The sequence below is a fragment of the Euleptes europaea genome, chromosome 16 (genome assembly GCF_029931775.1).
Source record: "Euleptes europaea isolate rEulEur1 chromosome 16, rEulEur1.hap1, whole genome shotgun sequence".
NCBI classification, from domain to species: domain Eukaryota; kingdom Metazoa; phylum Chordata; class Lepidosauria; order Squamata; family Sphaerodactylidae; genus Euleptes; species Euleptes europaea.
In genome coordinates, this window is record NC_079327.1 from 53923942 (window position 1) to 53942464 (window position 18523).

General features: G+C 47.9%; 1 protein-coding gene across 2 annotated transcripts in view; it reads right to left on the minus strand.

The window, feature by feature from the left end:
- The window catches only part of DMD (dystrophin), a 1354185-nt gene that overhangs the window by 386211 nt on the left and 949451 nt on the right, over positions 1–18523 (minus strand). For both annotated transcript variants that reach the window (XM_056862020.1, XM_056862019.1), the window contains one exon: positions 3023–3140. In XM_056862020.1, coding sequence (XP_056717998.1) covers positions 3023–3140 — 118 coding nt within the window. The remainder of the gene's footprint in view (positions 1–3022; positions 3141–18523) is intronic.

The following is an 18523-nucleotide window of genomic DNA, read 5'->3' on the forward strand; positions in this document are numbered from 1 at the left end:
AACCCAAATTCCTACCTATACCGGTATAAGGGAATTTGGGATTTCCCGGGGGGCGGGGAGGCCATTTAAACCCAAATCTGAATTATACCAATTTTTTTTTAAACAGCCCTAATGCAGATGACACCACATTACTGGCAGATAATAGTGAAGACTTGACACAACTACTGATGAAGTGTAAAGCAGAAAGTGTCAGAGCAGGATTACAGCTGAACATCAAGAAGAAAAAAAGCATGACTACTGGGTAATTACACAACTTTAAGGTTGATGATGAAAAAATTGAAATTGTTAAAGATTTTCTACTTCTAGGCTCAATCATCAACCGAAAGGGAGACTGCAACCAAGAAATCAGAAGGAGACTGAGACTGGAAAGGACAGCCATGAAGGAGTTAGAAAAGATTCTTAAGGGTAAGGATGTGTCAATGGTGACCAAGATCAAGATAATTCAATAACAGTATTCCACATTACTAAATATGGGTGTGAAAGTTGTACAGGAAGAAAGCTGATTCATTTGAAATGTATTGTTGGAAGAAAGTTTTACAGATACTGTGGACTGCTGAAAAGACAGATCTGTGTTCTAGATCAAATCAAGCCTGAACTCTCCCTAGAATCTAAAATGACTAAACTAAGGCTACCATACTTTGGTCACATTATGATAAGACAAGAGTCACTGGAAAATACAGTAATGCTAGGAAAATGAAGGCAGTAGAAAGGGATGAAGACCCAACATGAGATGGATTTACTCAATCCAGGATGCCATGGCCCTCAGTTTGCAAGACCTGAGCAATGTTGTTAATGATAGGACATTTTGGAGGTAATTAATTCATAGGGTTGCCGTAAATCAGAAGTGACTTGAAATCCCTTAAAACACACACACAGTTTTATGAGTTATACATTTTCTGATTTTATGTTTGTATGGCTTTTGTAAGTTTTATTGAGCCTGTTTTTAGGGGAAAAGACAGTGAATAAATATTTTTAAAAATAAAATAATATGCCATTGTGTCAGGCCTGCTTTCCACAGCTCTAAGCAGCCTGTCAGACTCTGTTTTAGTTTCGATTCCACCAGGTGCCTCTCAAGGCCGACCTTGCTAACTGCTGAATTCCTGTTCCAGTGCTATCTCCTGTGGGAACGGCTCCTCAGTAGAGGGGGGGGGGGGCGCCTTGACCTGTTGTGACTAATACTTTCCCTTATATGCCTACCCTGTACTCCTAATTGCCATTCGTATCAATGTACCTGTAAGCTCTGCATACCTGTATGTTTTCCATTAAATCAGCTCTTTTTTGGACTCTTTGTCTCTGGATGCTGTTTGTGGGATTACCATGGGACAAGTGCTTACACATTGTCTCAGAGCTAATGTGCATTGATTTGTTTGTGCTGTCTGCATTCATACAACTGCCTTGTCGCATGATATTTGTACCTAAATTCCACACAGACTGACTCCTTTTCTGATATTTGTTTTTGTCTTTATCAATTTACTTTCAGTCTCTCTGCAATTATACGTGTAAACAATTGATTTAGGGTCAAAAAGAGACAATACAGAACAGCTGATGCTCTCAGCCTCAAGACCATTGGCCTGCACCTTATCTCCCCACTAGACAAAGTCTGAAGCTTTCTTCCACCTGGCAACTCCTGGAAGGAAATGTGGGTGGGGACTGGTGAGCTAGTGTTGCCCTGGCATGCTCACTTCACTTCCACTGAAAACTGGAAATGACATGGCAGATGCTCTGGCATTTTGCAAAATCTCTATGGCATGCATCCTCCCCCCCCACCCATTCCTTCTCCCCCACTGGTGATAGCAGGCAATGAGGTGGGAGTCCAGGCATCCCTACCACCAACAGAAGAGCCACTTAAGTTGGAGAAAGAATTTTAGGCTGTAGGAATTTCCTCCAGCCTAAGGTAGGATGCTACTGTTATCAGACTGATCTAGAAGCTGGTTTTTAAGCAAGAAATGCTGTAAAACTATTTTAAAAAATGAACACAGTTAATGTGGTACAAACAACAGCCACCTACATCATCTGCATGAAGTAAAAGGTAACCATATTGGCTAATATAACATATTTTGAAAGCAGAAATCAATTCACAAACTGAAGTTAGGAACATTCAACCACTAGGCAACCAGTAGGTTAGGATAGGTGTTATAGACCTCCATTATTTTTGTTATTCTTTAGCAATTTCTCTTGTACTCTGAAGCCTTGAATACAGATATAATGGACCTTGAATACTAACTTGAATACTAACTCAGCCTATGTTTTTAAATTAGTGTGTCATCTTTTTTGGTGCCTGTTATACACAAATGGCCTACATGCAAAGCACAGATAGCTCCACTTTAATGGTTACAACATATAAAGAAACTGCTGCTAGTATTGCAGCAAGTAAAACATCTTTAAAGGGATCAGGATGCTCAAGGATGTTACCTAGATACACAGAAAGGTGGAGGACAAACAAAAACAAATGAAACAAAACATGGAGAACTAATGAAAATAGCTACAGATACCAAAAGGAAACATTTTAGAACAAAAACAGTAACAAAAAAGCACTTGGTCTTCAATGGAAAAATGGTGCCACGTGTTTTGTGATAAATTAAAACATTACAAATGGTTAAAAAATCCCTTAAAACCAAATATGTTTTGGCCTTTCTAGGTGGTAGAAATGGTTAAAATACAAAATACAACATTTCTGACAGAACTCTAAAACCGGGGGGAGGGGAGATATCAAACCTTTAAAAATCCTTTTATCTTATCAAGCTCTATATATACTATACAGAAGAATAATCTGCATGATACAACAAAATATATGTGCTATATATTTTAGTAACGAAGTCCATTCTTTAAAATGTATGAGTAGATAATGATACACTTTATGGCTCTAATTCAAAGGCCCATTTAAACCCCCTGATTTCTACAGCCTTAAGTGCACCTAACTCTGTAGCAGATTATGGTTTAAGAGTGTTTCATATATTACAAAAAGTGATTCAATATTCTTACCAGCTCAGAAGGTGGGGTAAAGAAAAAATTCACTACTTACTTTGATCAGTAATGACTGTTCGAGCCTCTTGATTGCTCGTTTTATTTTTCAGATTCTGTGCTGCTGTTATTAATTCCTCCAGCTGTGGCCGCCTTTGTTCCAAGTCCTGTAGTGTTGCCTAAAAATATAAAAGTGTTTTGTATACATCAGCTTCTTCAAAGTATATATGTATTACCAGTTTCTGGACTTAATGTCTTAATGGACTAAGACATTATTGTCAACAATAGCCCCTTCTGTGTGCTGTGGCCCCAACAGTTTCAAGGAATGGGTGATACAGTAGATCACATGCATTAGGACTTCAGTGAATAGCCAAGATTTGTATTTGGGGGAGTGAAAACTTGTAAATAACTTTCCCAAATATAGCACAGTTTCTGAACATGTTTCATGGATCTACAAACAAAACAAAACAAAACAACATCCAAATAAAACATGGTTACTTGTCCAAGATGGTGTGGAACTAAGTCCAGCACTGTGAAATAGTTAGATGGCTAGCTATTCGAATGGGAAATCCTGTTGAGCAATATGCTAGCACTAAATCGAGAAGCCAGTCTGCCAGCCATTTAAATGGAAATGGTGATGATTAGTGTAGCCTGGTATTATGTGAAATTAAAAGCCACCCACTATATTGCAAATTAGCTTCAGTATGAATTAACACATAACCATCAGTTCTAAAAGAGGTACACAATATAAGTTAAAATGATGAATTTCTTTCTTTTTATCTTTCCCAAAAAAGTTTATTATTTACACTAAAGAGGTGCCTCCATCCTCCATTGGAAACAATAGAGGAAACATTAGGGGCCATAAAACTGGACTCCCTGACCTAAGGAGAGTCACCAACAGCCATCCTGCAAATTTGGTGCCTCTACTTAAAAAACAGCCTTCACTCAGAGTCTCGGAAAATTTCCCATAGACTGAAGGGTGAAGGGTGAGGATTTAAAGAAGGAGTTGGTTTTTATATGCAGTCTTTCTCTACTACTTAAGGAAGAATCTTTAAAGCCCTGCAACCCTTCATGAATGTGTGGAAGCTGCTTCCCCCCCCCCCTTTTACTGGGTTTTTCTCTTCTTCCAGGTTGTAGCCAGCAATCCTGAAAAAATCCCCAAAAAGCTGATTTTTCAGCTTTTTCAGGATTGTGATTGCTGGCTACTGTTTGAATTGCCATTCCCCCCCCCCCCCAAAAAAAAAACACCCAGAAAAATACCTGTAAGGTATTTTTCCTTCCCTTTCCTTTATCTCTTAGAAGCTACTTGATCCATTGATCTTGAGCAGCATAATTTTAAATCTAATGTTTGAGGGATATAAGGAATGAAATAAATCTTGCCACTGACAATGTAGCCTTGGGATCCCTGTCACTCAATAAAAAAGGCATTATAGCAGACACAGAAGCATTAGATTTATATGTTAAAAGGGGAGAGATATAACGTGATAGAAGTTTCTCATAAAAGCAACATTCCAAAAGGGCATGAGCTAATGAATCAATAGAGCCAGAAGAGCAAGGATAGGTCCTGTGTGGGTATGGTATATTCAAAATTCTGCCTTGCATAACCACAGAGGGATTAGCATTCAGTCTAGCTAAACAGAAGGCTTTAGAAGTAAGGTATTTTTCCACTTTTCCAGTTTGACTTTACCAAATGCTGAGGCTAGTTCACTAATTGATTGTTTAATCAATTTATACATCATACTGATCTGGTTACCACAATAAATACTGACAAGATTCTGGGATCTGTGAAGGCCACTACTTTTACGCTAGATCCTTGCCCATCCTGGTTACCGAAATGATGTAAGGACCACATCGATGAATCCCTGTTGTCCATCATTCATCAATCATTGACTCAAGGCTCTGTTCCTTGGTCTTTAAAACAGGTGGTCCTCCATCCACTAATTAAAAAAAAACTGAGAGTAGAATGATGTGATCAATTATTGCCCAGTGTATAATATGCCTTTCTTTGGTAAGATGATAGAATGATGGCAAAACAAATCCAGATCATCATGGATGACAAATCTGCTCTAGATCCCCTTCAGCCAAGACTAAGAGACAAACAATGTAATCCTAAAGGTGTGTGTGTGAACGGGCTTAGGAGCTGGTGTGACCCCTGCACCAGTGTTGGTGCCACTTGCACAATGCAAGTGGGCACTAATGGCAGTGGCAGGCCACTTATGCTATCACCAGGGAGTGATGTGGCAGCAACATGCAGGGGCACTGGGCATCCTCGACAGCAGTGTTGCAGAGGCTCACACTGGCAACAAAGGGGGTGTTCCCAGGGGTGGGGCTGACACTAGTCAGCTCCCTAAACCCTTTCACCCTAGGAATGGCCCATTTTGGCAGCATAGACTTATGCCAGCAAAAATGGTGGCATAGCCCCATGTAACTGCATAGACCAGTTCCATGGGGTTTGGGGGAATTTCCCAATCAGCTTGCTCGTCAAGGCACAGCAAGCCGACCAGGAGGCAGTGCGGCTAAGCCGTGACTGCGCTGTCCCTGGCTGAGCCAGAACTACTCCTCCCATAGGATTGCCCATCAGCACTGGTGAGTTTAGTCGATGGTCTCTTTAAATGTAGGCAAGAGTGGCACCTCACAGCTCACCCTCAAAATCATCAGCTTATTGTAATAAGCAGTTACAAGATTCACTGGAAAAGGCAATAATGCTACGAAAAGTTGAAGGCAGCAGGAAAAGAGGAAGACCCGACTGTGAGGGCCATCTGGTTTTGGCTCCTATCTGTTTCTATCTCTCCCTCTTTGAACTCGTACAAGCAGTTCGCACCTCTGTGTATCTTCCTGAGTCCCCCGCCTCGTCCTTCTTGCCCAGGTGCCACCTGCTGTGCCTTCTGCCTTCACCCCCTCGGGCTGCCTCCGTCCTTGAAATGCAGATAGCCCTCACTGTCTCTCTAGGACTGTTTGATGTTTTATGTTGCACCGGTTTGCCTTGTAACCTCCCATGTCTCCCATGCGTGTGAACCTTCATGCCCTGTAGTAGATAAACACTGTAACCCCGATAAGCTAGTCACTCGTAACTTTGAATCCATGAGCCTGTCTTCTCTATCTGAAGCCTTCAATAAATCATTTGTTTCTGCATCCAAGTCTGAGCAATTGGTTTGGCGAAGTTTGCCCAGCTAGGTTGGGGACTCTCACATTAAGTTACGAGTCTTTGCCTCTTCGTTCTGCATCTGTACCCTACGGGACAGCTATGTCAGCCGACGAGGAAAAAATGACCCCACCGGCCTCCCCGGATGGAAGCGGTGTCCCGGACAAGCCGGCCCCGAAAGACAAACCGGACCAGAAGGTGCCAGGTGCGCCCCGACCGGGCCCAGGACCGGGCACGCGTCCCAAGACCACCTTTAACACTTGGCTGGACTCGCCGAAAGGTTGGTCGCTTTCCCGGACTGAGGCAAAGCACCGCCGCTTGGCCTTAACGGGTACGGGGTTCGAGGACGACCCCGCTCTGATGGATGAGGAGCGGAGACAGTGGCAGGAGGAGCGCCAGGCGATGGTGGAGCGCATAGATGCCATGCAGCTTGTGATGGAGGAGATGGCCGCTGCCATGGACGCGCTGAAGGTACAGCCCCCGCCAGGTAACCCTCCGGATGGGACACCGGCGGCTCCCCCCGCGCCTCCTCCCAGCACCCCGGCCCGCCGGGACTTGAAAATTACATACGATGGGTCGGGGGACCAGTTGACCTTTTTCATGGTCCAAGTGGACATTTTTATGCGGGAGCAGGGCAGGACCTTTACCTCCGAGGAGTCCCAGGTCCAGTATGTGGCCTCCCTCCTGCAAGGCGAAGCGGCCGCGTGGATGGTGTTACAGTACGAGCTCCGCTCCCCTGTGCTACGGAGTTTGGATGACTTTATGATCGCACTCCGTAACCGGTTCGAGGACCCGAACCTGGGGGAGCGGGCCAAAGCCGCTCTGATGCAACTACGCCAAGGGGCCAAGTCAGTGGCGCAGTATGCGAGCGAGTTCCAGTCCCTGTCGAGTCGGATTCTGGACTGGAGTGAGGCTACCCGGGTGCAGTTGTTCAGGGAGGGCCTAAACCCGGACCTGCAGCATTGGGCCTTTATGCAAGGCAACCCCCCTGACGTGGAAGGTTGGGTACGCCACGCTGCCGATATCGAAAATCGGAAGCAGCTCCTGAACCTGTCCAAGCAACGTTCCGGCCGCGACTTCAAACCAAGAGGAGACAAGGCAAGTGGGATCCGGGACCCTCGCACCCCAGGCGGGGGCGGCCCCACGCCGGCTGAGCGCCGCAAGCGCTTCGAGGCAGGGGTGTGCCTGGTCTGTGGAGGAAAGGGTCACTTCGCCTCCCAATGCCCATCCCGCTCCGGACGCCCGGCTTCCATTCGCCCCGTCCCGAGCGAACCAGAGAAAGCCCCCGCAGAGGGTCAACCGCGACGCCGAAGCAACGCTCCAGGACGTCGGAGCACCCCCTCGGCACTGCACGCCCACACCCGGGATGAGTTCGCCAGTTCGACCGGTCCATCGGGACCCCGGATTGCCAGTGCAACCTCTGACTCCGCCGAGTCACGGATTACAAATACCACGTCCCCCTCGTCCAGCGAGGAGGAAGAGTGGGATGTGCCGGCAAAAAACGCCGTCGGTCTGCTGTAAAGGGGGCTCCTCAGCAGACCGCACCGACCCTCGTGCAAGGAGCTCCACCGATGGTAAGCGCCCAGGAAGATAATGTTTATATTCGGGTTCACCTCTCACTACCCACGGGGGGCCCAGTTTTAGAATTCCCCGCGCTCGTGGACTCGGGGTGCGCCCGCACATTGATTAGCGAGGAGGCAGCCCGGAAATTGCAGGTCCGCCGCAAGCGCCTCCCGGGTCCCCTTCGCTTCTCCCAGATGGACGGGAGTGACTTTAAAAAGGGGCCTGTCACTCACCGGACTACCGCGATAGACATGACTGTAGGGGAGCATTGGGAACGGCTGTACTTTACCATTGCCCCCATAGTTGCCCCTGTAGTACTGGGAATGAATTGGCTACGGGGCCACAACCCTTCTATTGATTGGGTCAAGAGGACCCTTACCTTCCCTGAGGATCCCTGCGCCATGCATGACAGGGACCGCATGACCGAGGCCCCGGCAGCCGCCCTAGTGGGTTCCCCAGGACCCGTTTCCAATACCCCCAACCTACCCTCGGAATACTCCCAATATTCGGATGTGTTTGATGTGCGGGAGTGTGACGAACTGCCACCACACCGGGAGACCGACTGTGCGATTGAAATAGTTGGGGACGGCAAGTTGTCCAAGGGAAAGGTGTACCCCATGAGCCCCAGTGAAAAGACAGTGTTGCGGGACTATTTGGACACTAACTTGGCGAGGGGCTTCATCCGCCCCTCCAAAGCTCCGTACTCCGCCCCCGCCTTTTTTGTCAAAAAGAAAACGGGAGACTTGAGACTGTGTATTGACTTTCGGAGGCTCAACGCTGTCACGCAGTCTAACGCTTACCCCCTCCCTCTCATTCCAGACCTGCTAGCACAATTGAAGGAGGGCCGGATTTTCACCAAACTGGACTTAGTAGAAGCTTACCACCGCATTCGCATAAAAGAGGGGGACGAACCAAAGACGGCCTTTTCGAGCTGTTTTGGCATGTTTGAGTATTTAGTCATGCCATTCGGACTTTCTGGGGCTCCGAGTGTGTTCATGCAGTTAATCAATGAAGTGTTACATGATTTGTTGTTTCGGGGGGTGGTGGTATTTCTGGATGATATTCTCATCTATTCTGAAACCATGGACGAGCATGTCCGACTAGTGCGGGAGGTCCTCCAGCGGTTACGGGACCACAAGTTATATGCCAAGGTGTCTAAGTGTGAATTCCACCAGCCTTCCATTACCTTTCTAGGCTATGTAATCTCCCACCAGGGGTTGGAAATGGACCCCGGAAAGGTTCAGGCTGTGCGAGATTGGGAACCCCCTACCACGCGCAAGCAACTGCAGCAGTTCTTGGGGTTCGCCAATTTCTACCGCAATTTCATTCCCAACTTTGCGCAAGTTGCTCTTCCTCTCACTTCCCTTCTGCGTACGAAGGGAAAGGGTGCCAATGCCGCCTTGCCTTCGGCCCGACTGCAGTGGTCCCCTCCCTGCCAACAGGCTTTTGAGGACTTGAAGCTACTCTTCTCGTCCGAACCGGTCCTGGCCCACCCAGACTGCACCAAACCGTTTGTGGTCCAGGTGGACGCATCCGATGTAGCTATGGGAGGGGCCCTCCTGCAGCGGGACGAAAGCGGGGCTTTAAAGCCATGCGCCTATTTCTCCAAGAAGTTTACCCAGTCCGAAATCAACTGGGCCATCTGGGAGAAAGAAGCCGCGGCAGTTAAGCACGCCCTCACTGTGTGGAGGCATTTCCTAGAAGGGGCAGAATTCCCGTTTGAAGTGTGTACTGATCACAAGAATCTGGAGGCTCTCAAAGGGGCTAGAAAACTCAACGCCAAGCAAATACGTTGGGCCCAATTCTTTGCCAAATTTCGGTTCACCCTCAAACACGTACCCGGCAAGGAAAACGCCCTAGCAGATGCCCTATCCCGACTGCCCCAGTACCGCAACGATTTTGACCGTCCTGTGGACTCTCTTTTCACTCCTGAGCAAAGGGGAGAGATCCCGGGTTTGGCAGTCTCCACCCGGTCTCAAACCCGCCACCCCAGTGGTCCCTCGCTCAAGGGAATCCCGGAGGCTTTCCAGCAGCGCCTCCGGGACGCGTCCCTACAGGAAGCAGAGCAGCAGACGCTCCCTTCCGGTATGGAGCAGCGAGAGTCCTGGTGGGTGCAGGAAGGGAAACTCTATGTCCCAGCCTCTCTTCGCAGGGAGGTTTTGGGACTGGTCCACGGGGCCAAACTGGCCGGTCACTTTGGGTTCGTCAAGACGTTGCATTTGGTACGGCGGCAATTCTGGTGGCCGGGCATGAGAGGGGATGTGGAATTGTACGTTCGCAGTTGTCCCACATGCGCCACCGCCAAAAACGGGGGGGGGGAAACCCCAGGGCTTCTGAAACCTCTGGAGATCCCCACCCGACCATGGGAGGTGATCGCCATGGATTTCATCACCGATCTACCCCCCAGCAGGGGCAAAACCGTACTGTGGGTTGTTACGGACCTCTTCTCCAAGCAGGTCCACTTTGTCCCCTGCGCTGGGCTCCCGTCGGCGCAGGGGTTGGCCAAAATGTTTGTCACCCATGTCCTCAGGCTTCACTCGATTCCTAGGAAGGTCCTCTCCGACAGAGGGGCCCAGTTTGTTGCCAAATTCTGGCGGGCCTTCCTGAAGCTTATGGGGGTGGGGGAACAGGGCTCTCGTCGGCCTACCACCCGCAAACCGATGGCCAAACCGAACGGGTGAATGCCGTGGTCGAGTGCTACCTCCGATGTTATGTAAATTACCATCAGGATGACTGGGTGGACCTGTTACCCTTCGCCGAATACGCATACAACAACGCCCCTCACTCCTCCACGGGGTTTAGTCCGTTCCGTGTAGTATACGGAACCGATTTTGGCCCTTTCGGTGCCGCCCCCGTCTCCCCCGAACTCGAGGCAGTGCCCGAGATGCAGGAATGGGTGCAGGCGGTCAGTTCCACTTGGCCCTGGCTACAGAAGAACCTTGAACGGGCCAAACGGAAATACAAAGAACAAGCTGACAAACACCGGTCACAGGGATGGGAACTCCGGGTGGGGGAACAGGTTTATCTTTCCACGAAGAATCTGCGTTCCCTCCGACCCTGTAAAAAACTCAGCGACCGATATGTGGGTCCTTTCCCCATTACTCGGGTCATTAACGAGGTAACTGCGGAGCTGGATCTTCCCAAAACCCTTCGCGGGGTACACCCCGTTTTCCACATCAGTCTGCTCAAGCCGTTCGTCTCCGCTCCCCAGTTCCACCCCCCTTCTAAGCCAGAAGTGCCCACTGTTGTAGGAGGGGATACCCACATGGAAGTATCCAAAGTCTTGGATTCCAAGTGGAAAAAGGGAAAGCTATTTTACTTTGTTCGGTGGAAACATCTAGGCGCCGCGCACGATGAATGGGTTGCAGCCCCCCACATGGCCGCCCCCCCCGGCTCGTACATGAATTCCATTGCGCTTATCCCGAGAAGCCTCGACCTCCCGAACTCGCGGGAGGGGGGCCTTAAGGGGGGCAGAATGTGAGGGCCATCTGGTTTTGGCTCCTATCTGTTTCTATCTCTCCCTCTTTGAACTCGTACAAGCAGTTCGCACCTCTGTGTATCTTCCTGAGTCCCCCGCCTCGTCCTTCTTGCCCAGGTGCCACCTGCTGTGCCTTCTGCCTTCACCCCCTCGGGCTGCCTCCGGCCTTGAAATGCAGATAGCCCTCACTGTCTCTCTAGGACTGTTTGATGTTTTATGTTGCACCGGTTTGCCTTGTAACCTCCCATGTCTCCCATGCGTGTGAACCTTCATGCCCTGTAGTAGATAAATACTGTAACCCCGATAAGCTAGTCACTCGTAACTTTGAATCCATGAGCCTGTCTTCTCTATCTGAAGCCTTCAATAAATCATTTGTTTCTGCATCCAAGTCTGAGCAATTGGTTTGGCGAAGTTTGCCCAGCTAGGTTGGGGACTCTCACACCGACTTGAGATGGATTGACTCAATCAAGGAAGTCACTGCCTCAGTTTGCAAGACCTGAACAAGATTAAGAGACTGCTCTTCCTTATTCAGAAACTGCATTTCTCAACCAGCTGCCAAGTTCCATATGACCCTCAAGGTGAACTAACTAGAGAGATTGCTACAAATCGAGGTGTGAAACAGGGATGTGTATTGGCCCCCTATCTTTTCAGCTTTTTCATAAATGATCTTGCATTAACTTTAAGAACAGTAGATGGCCATTTCCCCAAACTGGGTCCTCCCTTCATCCCCTTATTACTCTGTGCTGATGATGCCGTGGTATTATCACTAACACAGAAGGGCTTAAGACATCTGCTATCTATGTTTGTAAGCTACTGCGATTCTAATTTATTATCTATCAATTTTAGGAAATCTAAGATTCTGGTTTTTTTCCCCAAAACTTGGAGGAGCTGCTGTTGGAAAATTAATGGACATGAAATTGAACAAGTAAAACAATTTAGATATCTGGGACTGAACTTCCAATATAATAACAATTGGACATTCCACAGAAACTATACTATGCAATATTGAGGCCGTAACTCGCTTTTTCTACGTTCATGGTGGAATATTTCCTGCTGCCTTTTACACATATAAGGCTAAATCTATGGTCCAATTTCTATACGGAATTCCTATCTGGATAAGTGCCTTTAACCAGGGCACTAAGAGGGTCCAGTCTTCTTTTCTGCATCACATTTTAGGTGTCCCTAATTGTTTTGGGTATGCAGCTCTGTGCCTTGAATCTGGGCAAGGGTTATCGAAACCAAGGCCTGGATTCAGACCATTAAGTTCTCATTGCATTTGCATTTTCTAACTGAACACCCCAGTTATATTTCTGCCTTGCTCTCAGACTCCTAAATAAGTAAGTGGTCAAAGTTAATTAATAGGAAAATAACATCTATTGGTATTTCTTTTGACTCTCTTTTGCTGCTTGGAAAAGAGCAGGCTTTTAGATTAATGCATCAGCACTTGCTAGATATACTTTATATTTATTTTCTTTAGTGAACAAAGATTGTTCTCTCATGTTTCATGGTGTTGTTCCGTTTTATGGAACTGTAGCTGATTACTTATCTCATTTGGAATCACCTGATGTCCTCAGAGCATTTATGCTTCCCACATTAACAGTGCATTCCTGAGAGGAATGCCTGCACCGGGCTTAGGAGGCACCCAGCGGCGTTGCCTCCTAAAAAGGTTTCGGCACCGCCAAAACGTCCACCCGGCGCAAAAAAAACCGTGCAACCCTCATACTGCAAAGAAAGCGGGGGTGTTCCTGAGCCGAAATGCCTCCCGGCGGCATCCGGGCTCAGCACTGCCACGGCGGTGGTCAGGGACCGGCATCCAGGCCTGCCCGCCGGCGCTGGGGCCACTCACGCCAGTGTGTGACTTCTGGGCGCTGGCGTTGTGGGCCCCTGTGCTGGCGGAGGCCTTCGTCAGTCTCCTAAGGGCTTTGGGCATGCCCACTGGTGTGCCTCAGGAATGGGCTGTTAATATTCTTCCATCAGCCATTTTATATAGTAGATATAAGGGAATTCCTCTCAGTGACAGGTGTTGACCATGCATAATTGGGGTACCTGAACACTTAATTCATATGTTAATGTACTGTAATTTTTACTTGCGGCCAAGGAATGTTTATATCAGACCTCTGTTGTTGAGTGCTCAGAGCTTCTCAGACCAGCAGTTGGTGGTGTATCTTTTATCAGACAGAAATTCTTTTATTACTCAGCAAGTAGCCAGATACAAGGATACGCGAACTGCTTGTACACTCTCCTAGAAAATGTTACTAACAATGTTATTTTAATCCTTCTTGGTTTTTAATCTTGTTTTATAACTATGGTGTGGTACATACCTAATACTGGTGATGATGATGATGACCTGAACAAGGCTGTTAACAATAGGATGTTTCGGACGCCATTCATTCATAGGGTCGCTATAAGTTGTAAGCGACTTGATGGCACTTAACACACACACAATAGGCCTTTGCATTTATTTCATGACATAACAGTGCATTGCAAAAATATTGTATCTGATTAATGTAAACAAGCTTTACTAGAGGTCTAAGTTTTGTTTTGTTCCCTTCAGCCAGTGTAAAGTAAAATCTGCATTCTGTTATTTGTCACATCCTTCAATTCTATTTTTTCTCTAAGAAAAGCTATAGAAAATGAAATGCAATGATGAATGGACTATGGAATATCTCTGGACTAATAATGATACAACATCCTTTTTTTAGTTTTATAATTGAGTAAAGACTTTACAAATACTAACATGCAAAATGGGCTGAGCCTGGTTAAATTATCTCAAAGTTCATCAGTGTTAAGATATATTATACTAGCCATATCTAGGACATCAAAACTTTAGATAAAGAAAAGTAATAATTAAATTTAAGATTATGCATACTGAAATCACAATATTAATAGACAATGATTAAAATTTGCCCTAGGGGAGGATTTACTGCTGTACAGGGAACACTGCTGAATATAGTCATTGATACCTTTAGAGAAACCAGTTATGTATGTATAATAATGCCCCCCATTCCTCCACAGGTTTCAGTCCGTTTCCTGTGGTTTATGGAAAAGACTTTGGGCCCTTTGGTTCTCCTGCCATCACTCCTGAACTTGAAGGAGTACAGGAGGTCCAGGATTGGGTACAGGTGGTGCAGACCACTTGGCCCTGGTTGCAGAAGAACCTGGAAAGGGCCAAGCGCATATACAAAGACCAAGCCGATAAACATCGGTCCCGGGGTGGGAACTCAAGGTGGGGGGGCAGGTTTACCTTTCCACAAAGAACCTACGATCACTTCGGCCGTGCAAAAAGCTTAGTGACAAATATGTGGGCCCTTTCCCCATAACCCGAGTCATCAACGACGTCACGGTGGAGTTGGAACTCCCCAAGTCCCTCCGAGGGGTGCATCCGGTGTTCCACATCAGCCTGCTTAAACTGTACGTCGCTGCCCCTCACTTCCACCCCCTCCCTAATGTGAGCTCCTGACCCTTCGAACCAGAAATCACCACAGAGTCATATAGAATCCAAGCAGATGGCTTTTACTGGTCAAAAAGGCAATACAGTGCATACAGGGAACTATGGCAGCTATGAGAGTCTCACTAGCCGAACGATAATATAAGGCAGTAAATGGCGGGAGATTATACAATAACAGCATACACAGACAGAGTCAACTTTCCCAGGAGCAGTATTCCCAGGCCTTGGTATGTGTGGTCGGCCTTGAGGCTAGACAGTACAGTACCGACACAGAAACAATACTGAAACCGAGATAGCAGCCTGACATCCTGCTCCCCTTAGGGCCCCCTCCCAGTCTGTAAGGGGGACGGTCTGTCCGGGTAGGCAGTGTGAAAGGCATCGATTAGTTTGGGGGCGGAGACATCTCGTGCGCGAACCCATTCGTCGTAGGCAGGGGGGAAGTGTTTCCAACGGACCAAATACTGTAGGTTTCCATGGTGAACACGAGAGTCAAGGATTTTGGAGACCTCGAAGTGCTCTTCCCCCCCCACCATAATGGGCTGTTCGGGGGGCGGATCGGGATGCCATTGTGGAGAGGCCGTATGGGGCTTAAGGAGGCTAATGTGGAAAACGGGATGCACACGCCTCAGGGTTTTCGGGAGAGCTAGTTCCACTGTGACAGGATTAATGACCCGTGTGATCGGGAACGGGCCAATGAATTTAGCATTGAGTTTAAGGCACGGACGGGTGGAACGTAGGTTTTTGGTGGAAAGATAGACCAATTTACCCACTCGCAGTTCGCCCCCGGGGGAACGATGTTTATCAGCTTGTGCTTTGTATTTGCGCTTGGCTCGGTCGAGATTGTTAACGAGCCAAGGCCAAGTGGTACGGAGGGTGTGTGCCCAGGAAGCAACGTCAGGATCTCCCTCCCCCTCCACATTATTTCTGGGAGTAACAGGACCAAAATCCTGTCCATACACTGCATAGAATGGGCTAAAACCTGTAGATTGATGAACAGCGTTATTGTAGGCATATTATGCAAAAGGTAACAGTTCCACCCAGTTATCTTGGTGGTAGTTTACATAACAGCGTAAATAACATTCAAGGACAGCATTTACACGTTCAGTTTGACCATCGGTTTGAGGATGGTATGCAGTAGACAATCCTTGTTCAACCCCTACCAACTTGAGAAATGCTTTCCAAAACTTGGAAACAAAGCCACTGCCGCGGTCACAGAGTATTTTTCGCGGAAACGAATGTAATTTGAAGATATGTGTCACGAAGAGGCGGGCCATTTTTTGAGCAGAGGGGATCCCTGCGCATGGAACTAAATGGATTTGCTTGGAAAACAAATCAGTAACAACCCATAATACAGTTTTTCCTCCGCTGAGAGGGAGATCAGTCATAAAGTCCATAGCAATCACTTCCCATGGTCTGTTGGGTGTTTCTAGAGGTTGCAGTAGCCCCGGGGGTTTGCCTTGTGATCGTTTCACTGTGGCGCAAACAGGGCAGCTGCGAATAAAAGAGTCAACGTCGGAACGCATTCCCCCCCACCAAAATTGTCTGCGCAATAAGTGGAGAGTTTTTAGGAATCCAAAGTGTCCAGCTGTTTTTACTCCATGAGCTAAGTGTAAAACGTCTTTTCGAAGTGCCTTGGGTACATACAATTTAGAGTCTTTGTACCATGAGCCTCCCTGTTCCATTACCCCACGGGGTAGGGTGTGAGTGGAGCGTTCAGAAAGGCAGTGGTCCCGAAGGGTATTTAAAAAGGATTCGGAGATGGGAACCTTGGCGGGAACCCCCCCCCCGGCTATAGTAGTCTTAGGACCAGCTATGGGGGTAGTGCTTACGTGCGGTGGCGCGCAGATTGCAGGCGGTAGGGCAGCCGGTGGGGTTGGAGGAGTGCAATCGTCGGTTCGTTGTTGTTGCGAGGGCGGTTGGGTAGCCGCTCGGGTTGGAGGTGCTGGAGAACTGGATCTGGGATGTTGTTGCTGAGAGCGAGTTTGCACGGCCAGTACAGGAAGGGCTCCCCTTTGCGTAGGGGTGAACAGAGTCAGTTGGTCTCTCGAGTTTTACCGGATATTGTGGCAACCGGGAGAGGGCATCTGCGAGAACGTTTTGCTTCCCAGGAACATGCTTTAGGACGAAACGAAACTGAGCGAAGAATTCAGCCCAACGTTGTTGTTTTGCTGATAGTTTATGGGACCCCGTGAGGGCAGCTAGATTCTTGTGATCGGTCCAAACCTCGAAGGGGATATTGGACCCCTCTAAGAATTGTCTCCATAGAGTCAGGGCATGGTGAACGGCCGCTGCCTCTTTCTCCCAAATGGGCCAGTTTAATTGTGCGTGCGCAAATTTCCTCGAAAAGTAAGCGCACGGGTGAAGAAGGCCATCCGGACCTTTCTGGAGGAGGGCCCCTCCCATAGCTACATCGGAGGCATCGACTTGCACAATAAACATTTGGTTTGGGTCCGGGTGCTGTAGTACGGGTTCGGATGCGAAGAGGCGTTTGAGAGCCACAAACGCGGCTTGGCATTGATCAGTCCACAGGATTTTTGCGGAGGGTAAGGTAGCTGTGTTTGCTTTCCCTTTGGTTTTTAGTAGATCAGTAATGGGTAGGGCCACTTGGGCGAAGTTAGGAATGAATCCTCGATAAAAGTTCGCAAATCCCAAAAACTGTTGCACTTGCTTGCGGTTGGTGGGAGGAGTCCAATCGAGAACGGCTTGGACTTTGACAGGGTCCATGCGAAGACCTTGGTGGGAGATTATGTATCCTAAAAATGTGAGCTGGCTTTGATGAAACTCGCATTTAGCCAGTTTTGCAAAGAGTTGGTGGTCGCGCAGGCGCTGCAGAACTTCTCGGACTAGAGTTACATGCTCTTCCATGGTTTTTGAATAAATAAGAATGTCGTCTAAGTAAACCACCACCCCGCGATACAGCAAGTCATGAAGGATTTCGTTGATGAGTTGCATAAAGACCCCCGGGGCCCCTTTTAATCCAAACGGCATCACGAGGAATTCATACATACCGAAACAGCTAGAGAAGGCAGTGAGGTGCTCATCTCCTTCGCGGATGCGGACTCGGTAGTAGGCTTCTACCAAGTCTAACTTGGAGAATACCCGGCCCTCCTGTAACTGTCCCAAAATGTCAGATATTAATGGGATAGGATAGGCGTTGGTTTGGGTAACCGCATTGAGTTTCCTGAAGTCAATGCATAAACGAAGGTCGCCCTCCTTTTTTCAGACAAAAAACGCAGGGGGCGAGTTCGGGGCATTCGATGGGCGAATGAACCCTCTGGCGAGGTTTTTGTCAAGGAAGTCCCGGAGAACAGTGCGCTCGGAAGCGCTCATAGGGTAAATTTTACTTTTGGTTAATGTGCAGTCCTTGACCACCTCAATTGTACAGTCCGAGGCCCGGTGGGGGGGTAAGGTATCACATTCTTTAAGGTCGAAGACATCCGCAAAGTCTCGATATACGTTAGGTAGGACTGGAAGTGCTGGGACATCGGAGGCCAATGCTGGGACAGGCGGATATAACAGCGCAAAGTTCTGTCGGTGCTGATCGCACATGGGGCTGGCGAAGGAGATAGTGTTTGTTTCCCAGTTAATACTGGGACTATGTCCTTTAATCCAGTTAATACCCAAGACCACTTCAAAACGGATAGGGGCTATAGTGAAGTCTATTTGCTCCCAGTGGGAGCCAATTCCCATTGCCACCCCTATGGTGCGGTGATCAACTGGACCCCCCTGGAAATGGCTCCCGTCCATTTGGGCAAATTGGACAGGGGCGGGTAAAGCCTCAGATTCGGCTCTGAGTGCAGCAAAAGTGGCTTCGCTTATGAGAGTGCGACAGCAACCGGAGTCGATTAGTGCTTTGATGGGTAGTTGTGGGTCACCGTTAAGGTGTTGTAAAACTGCATCCACGTAGACGGTGGAGTCCACTTCTTTGATT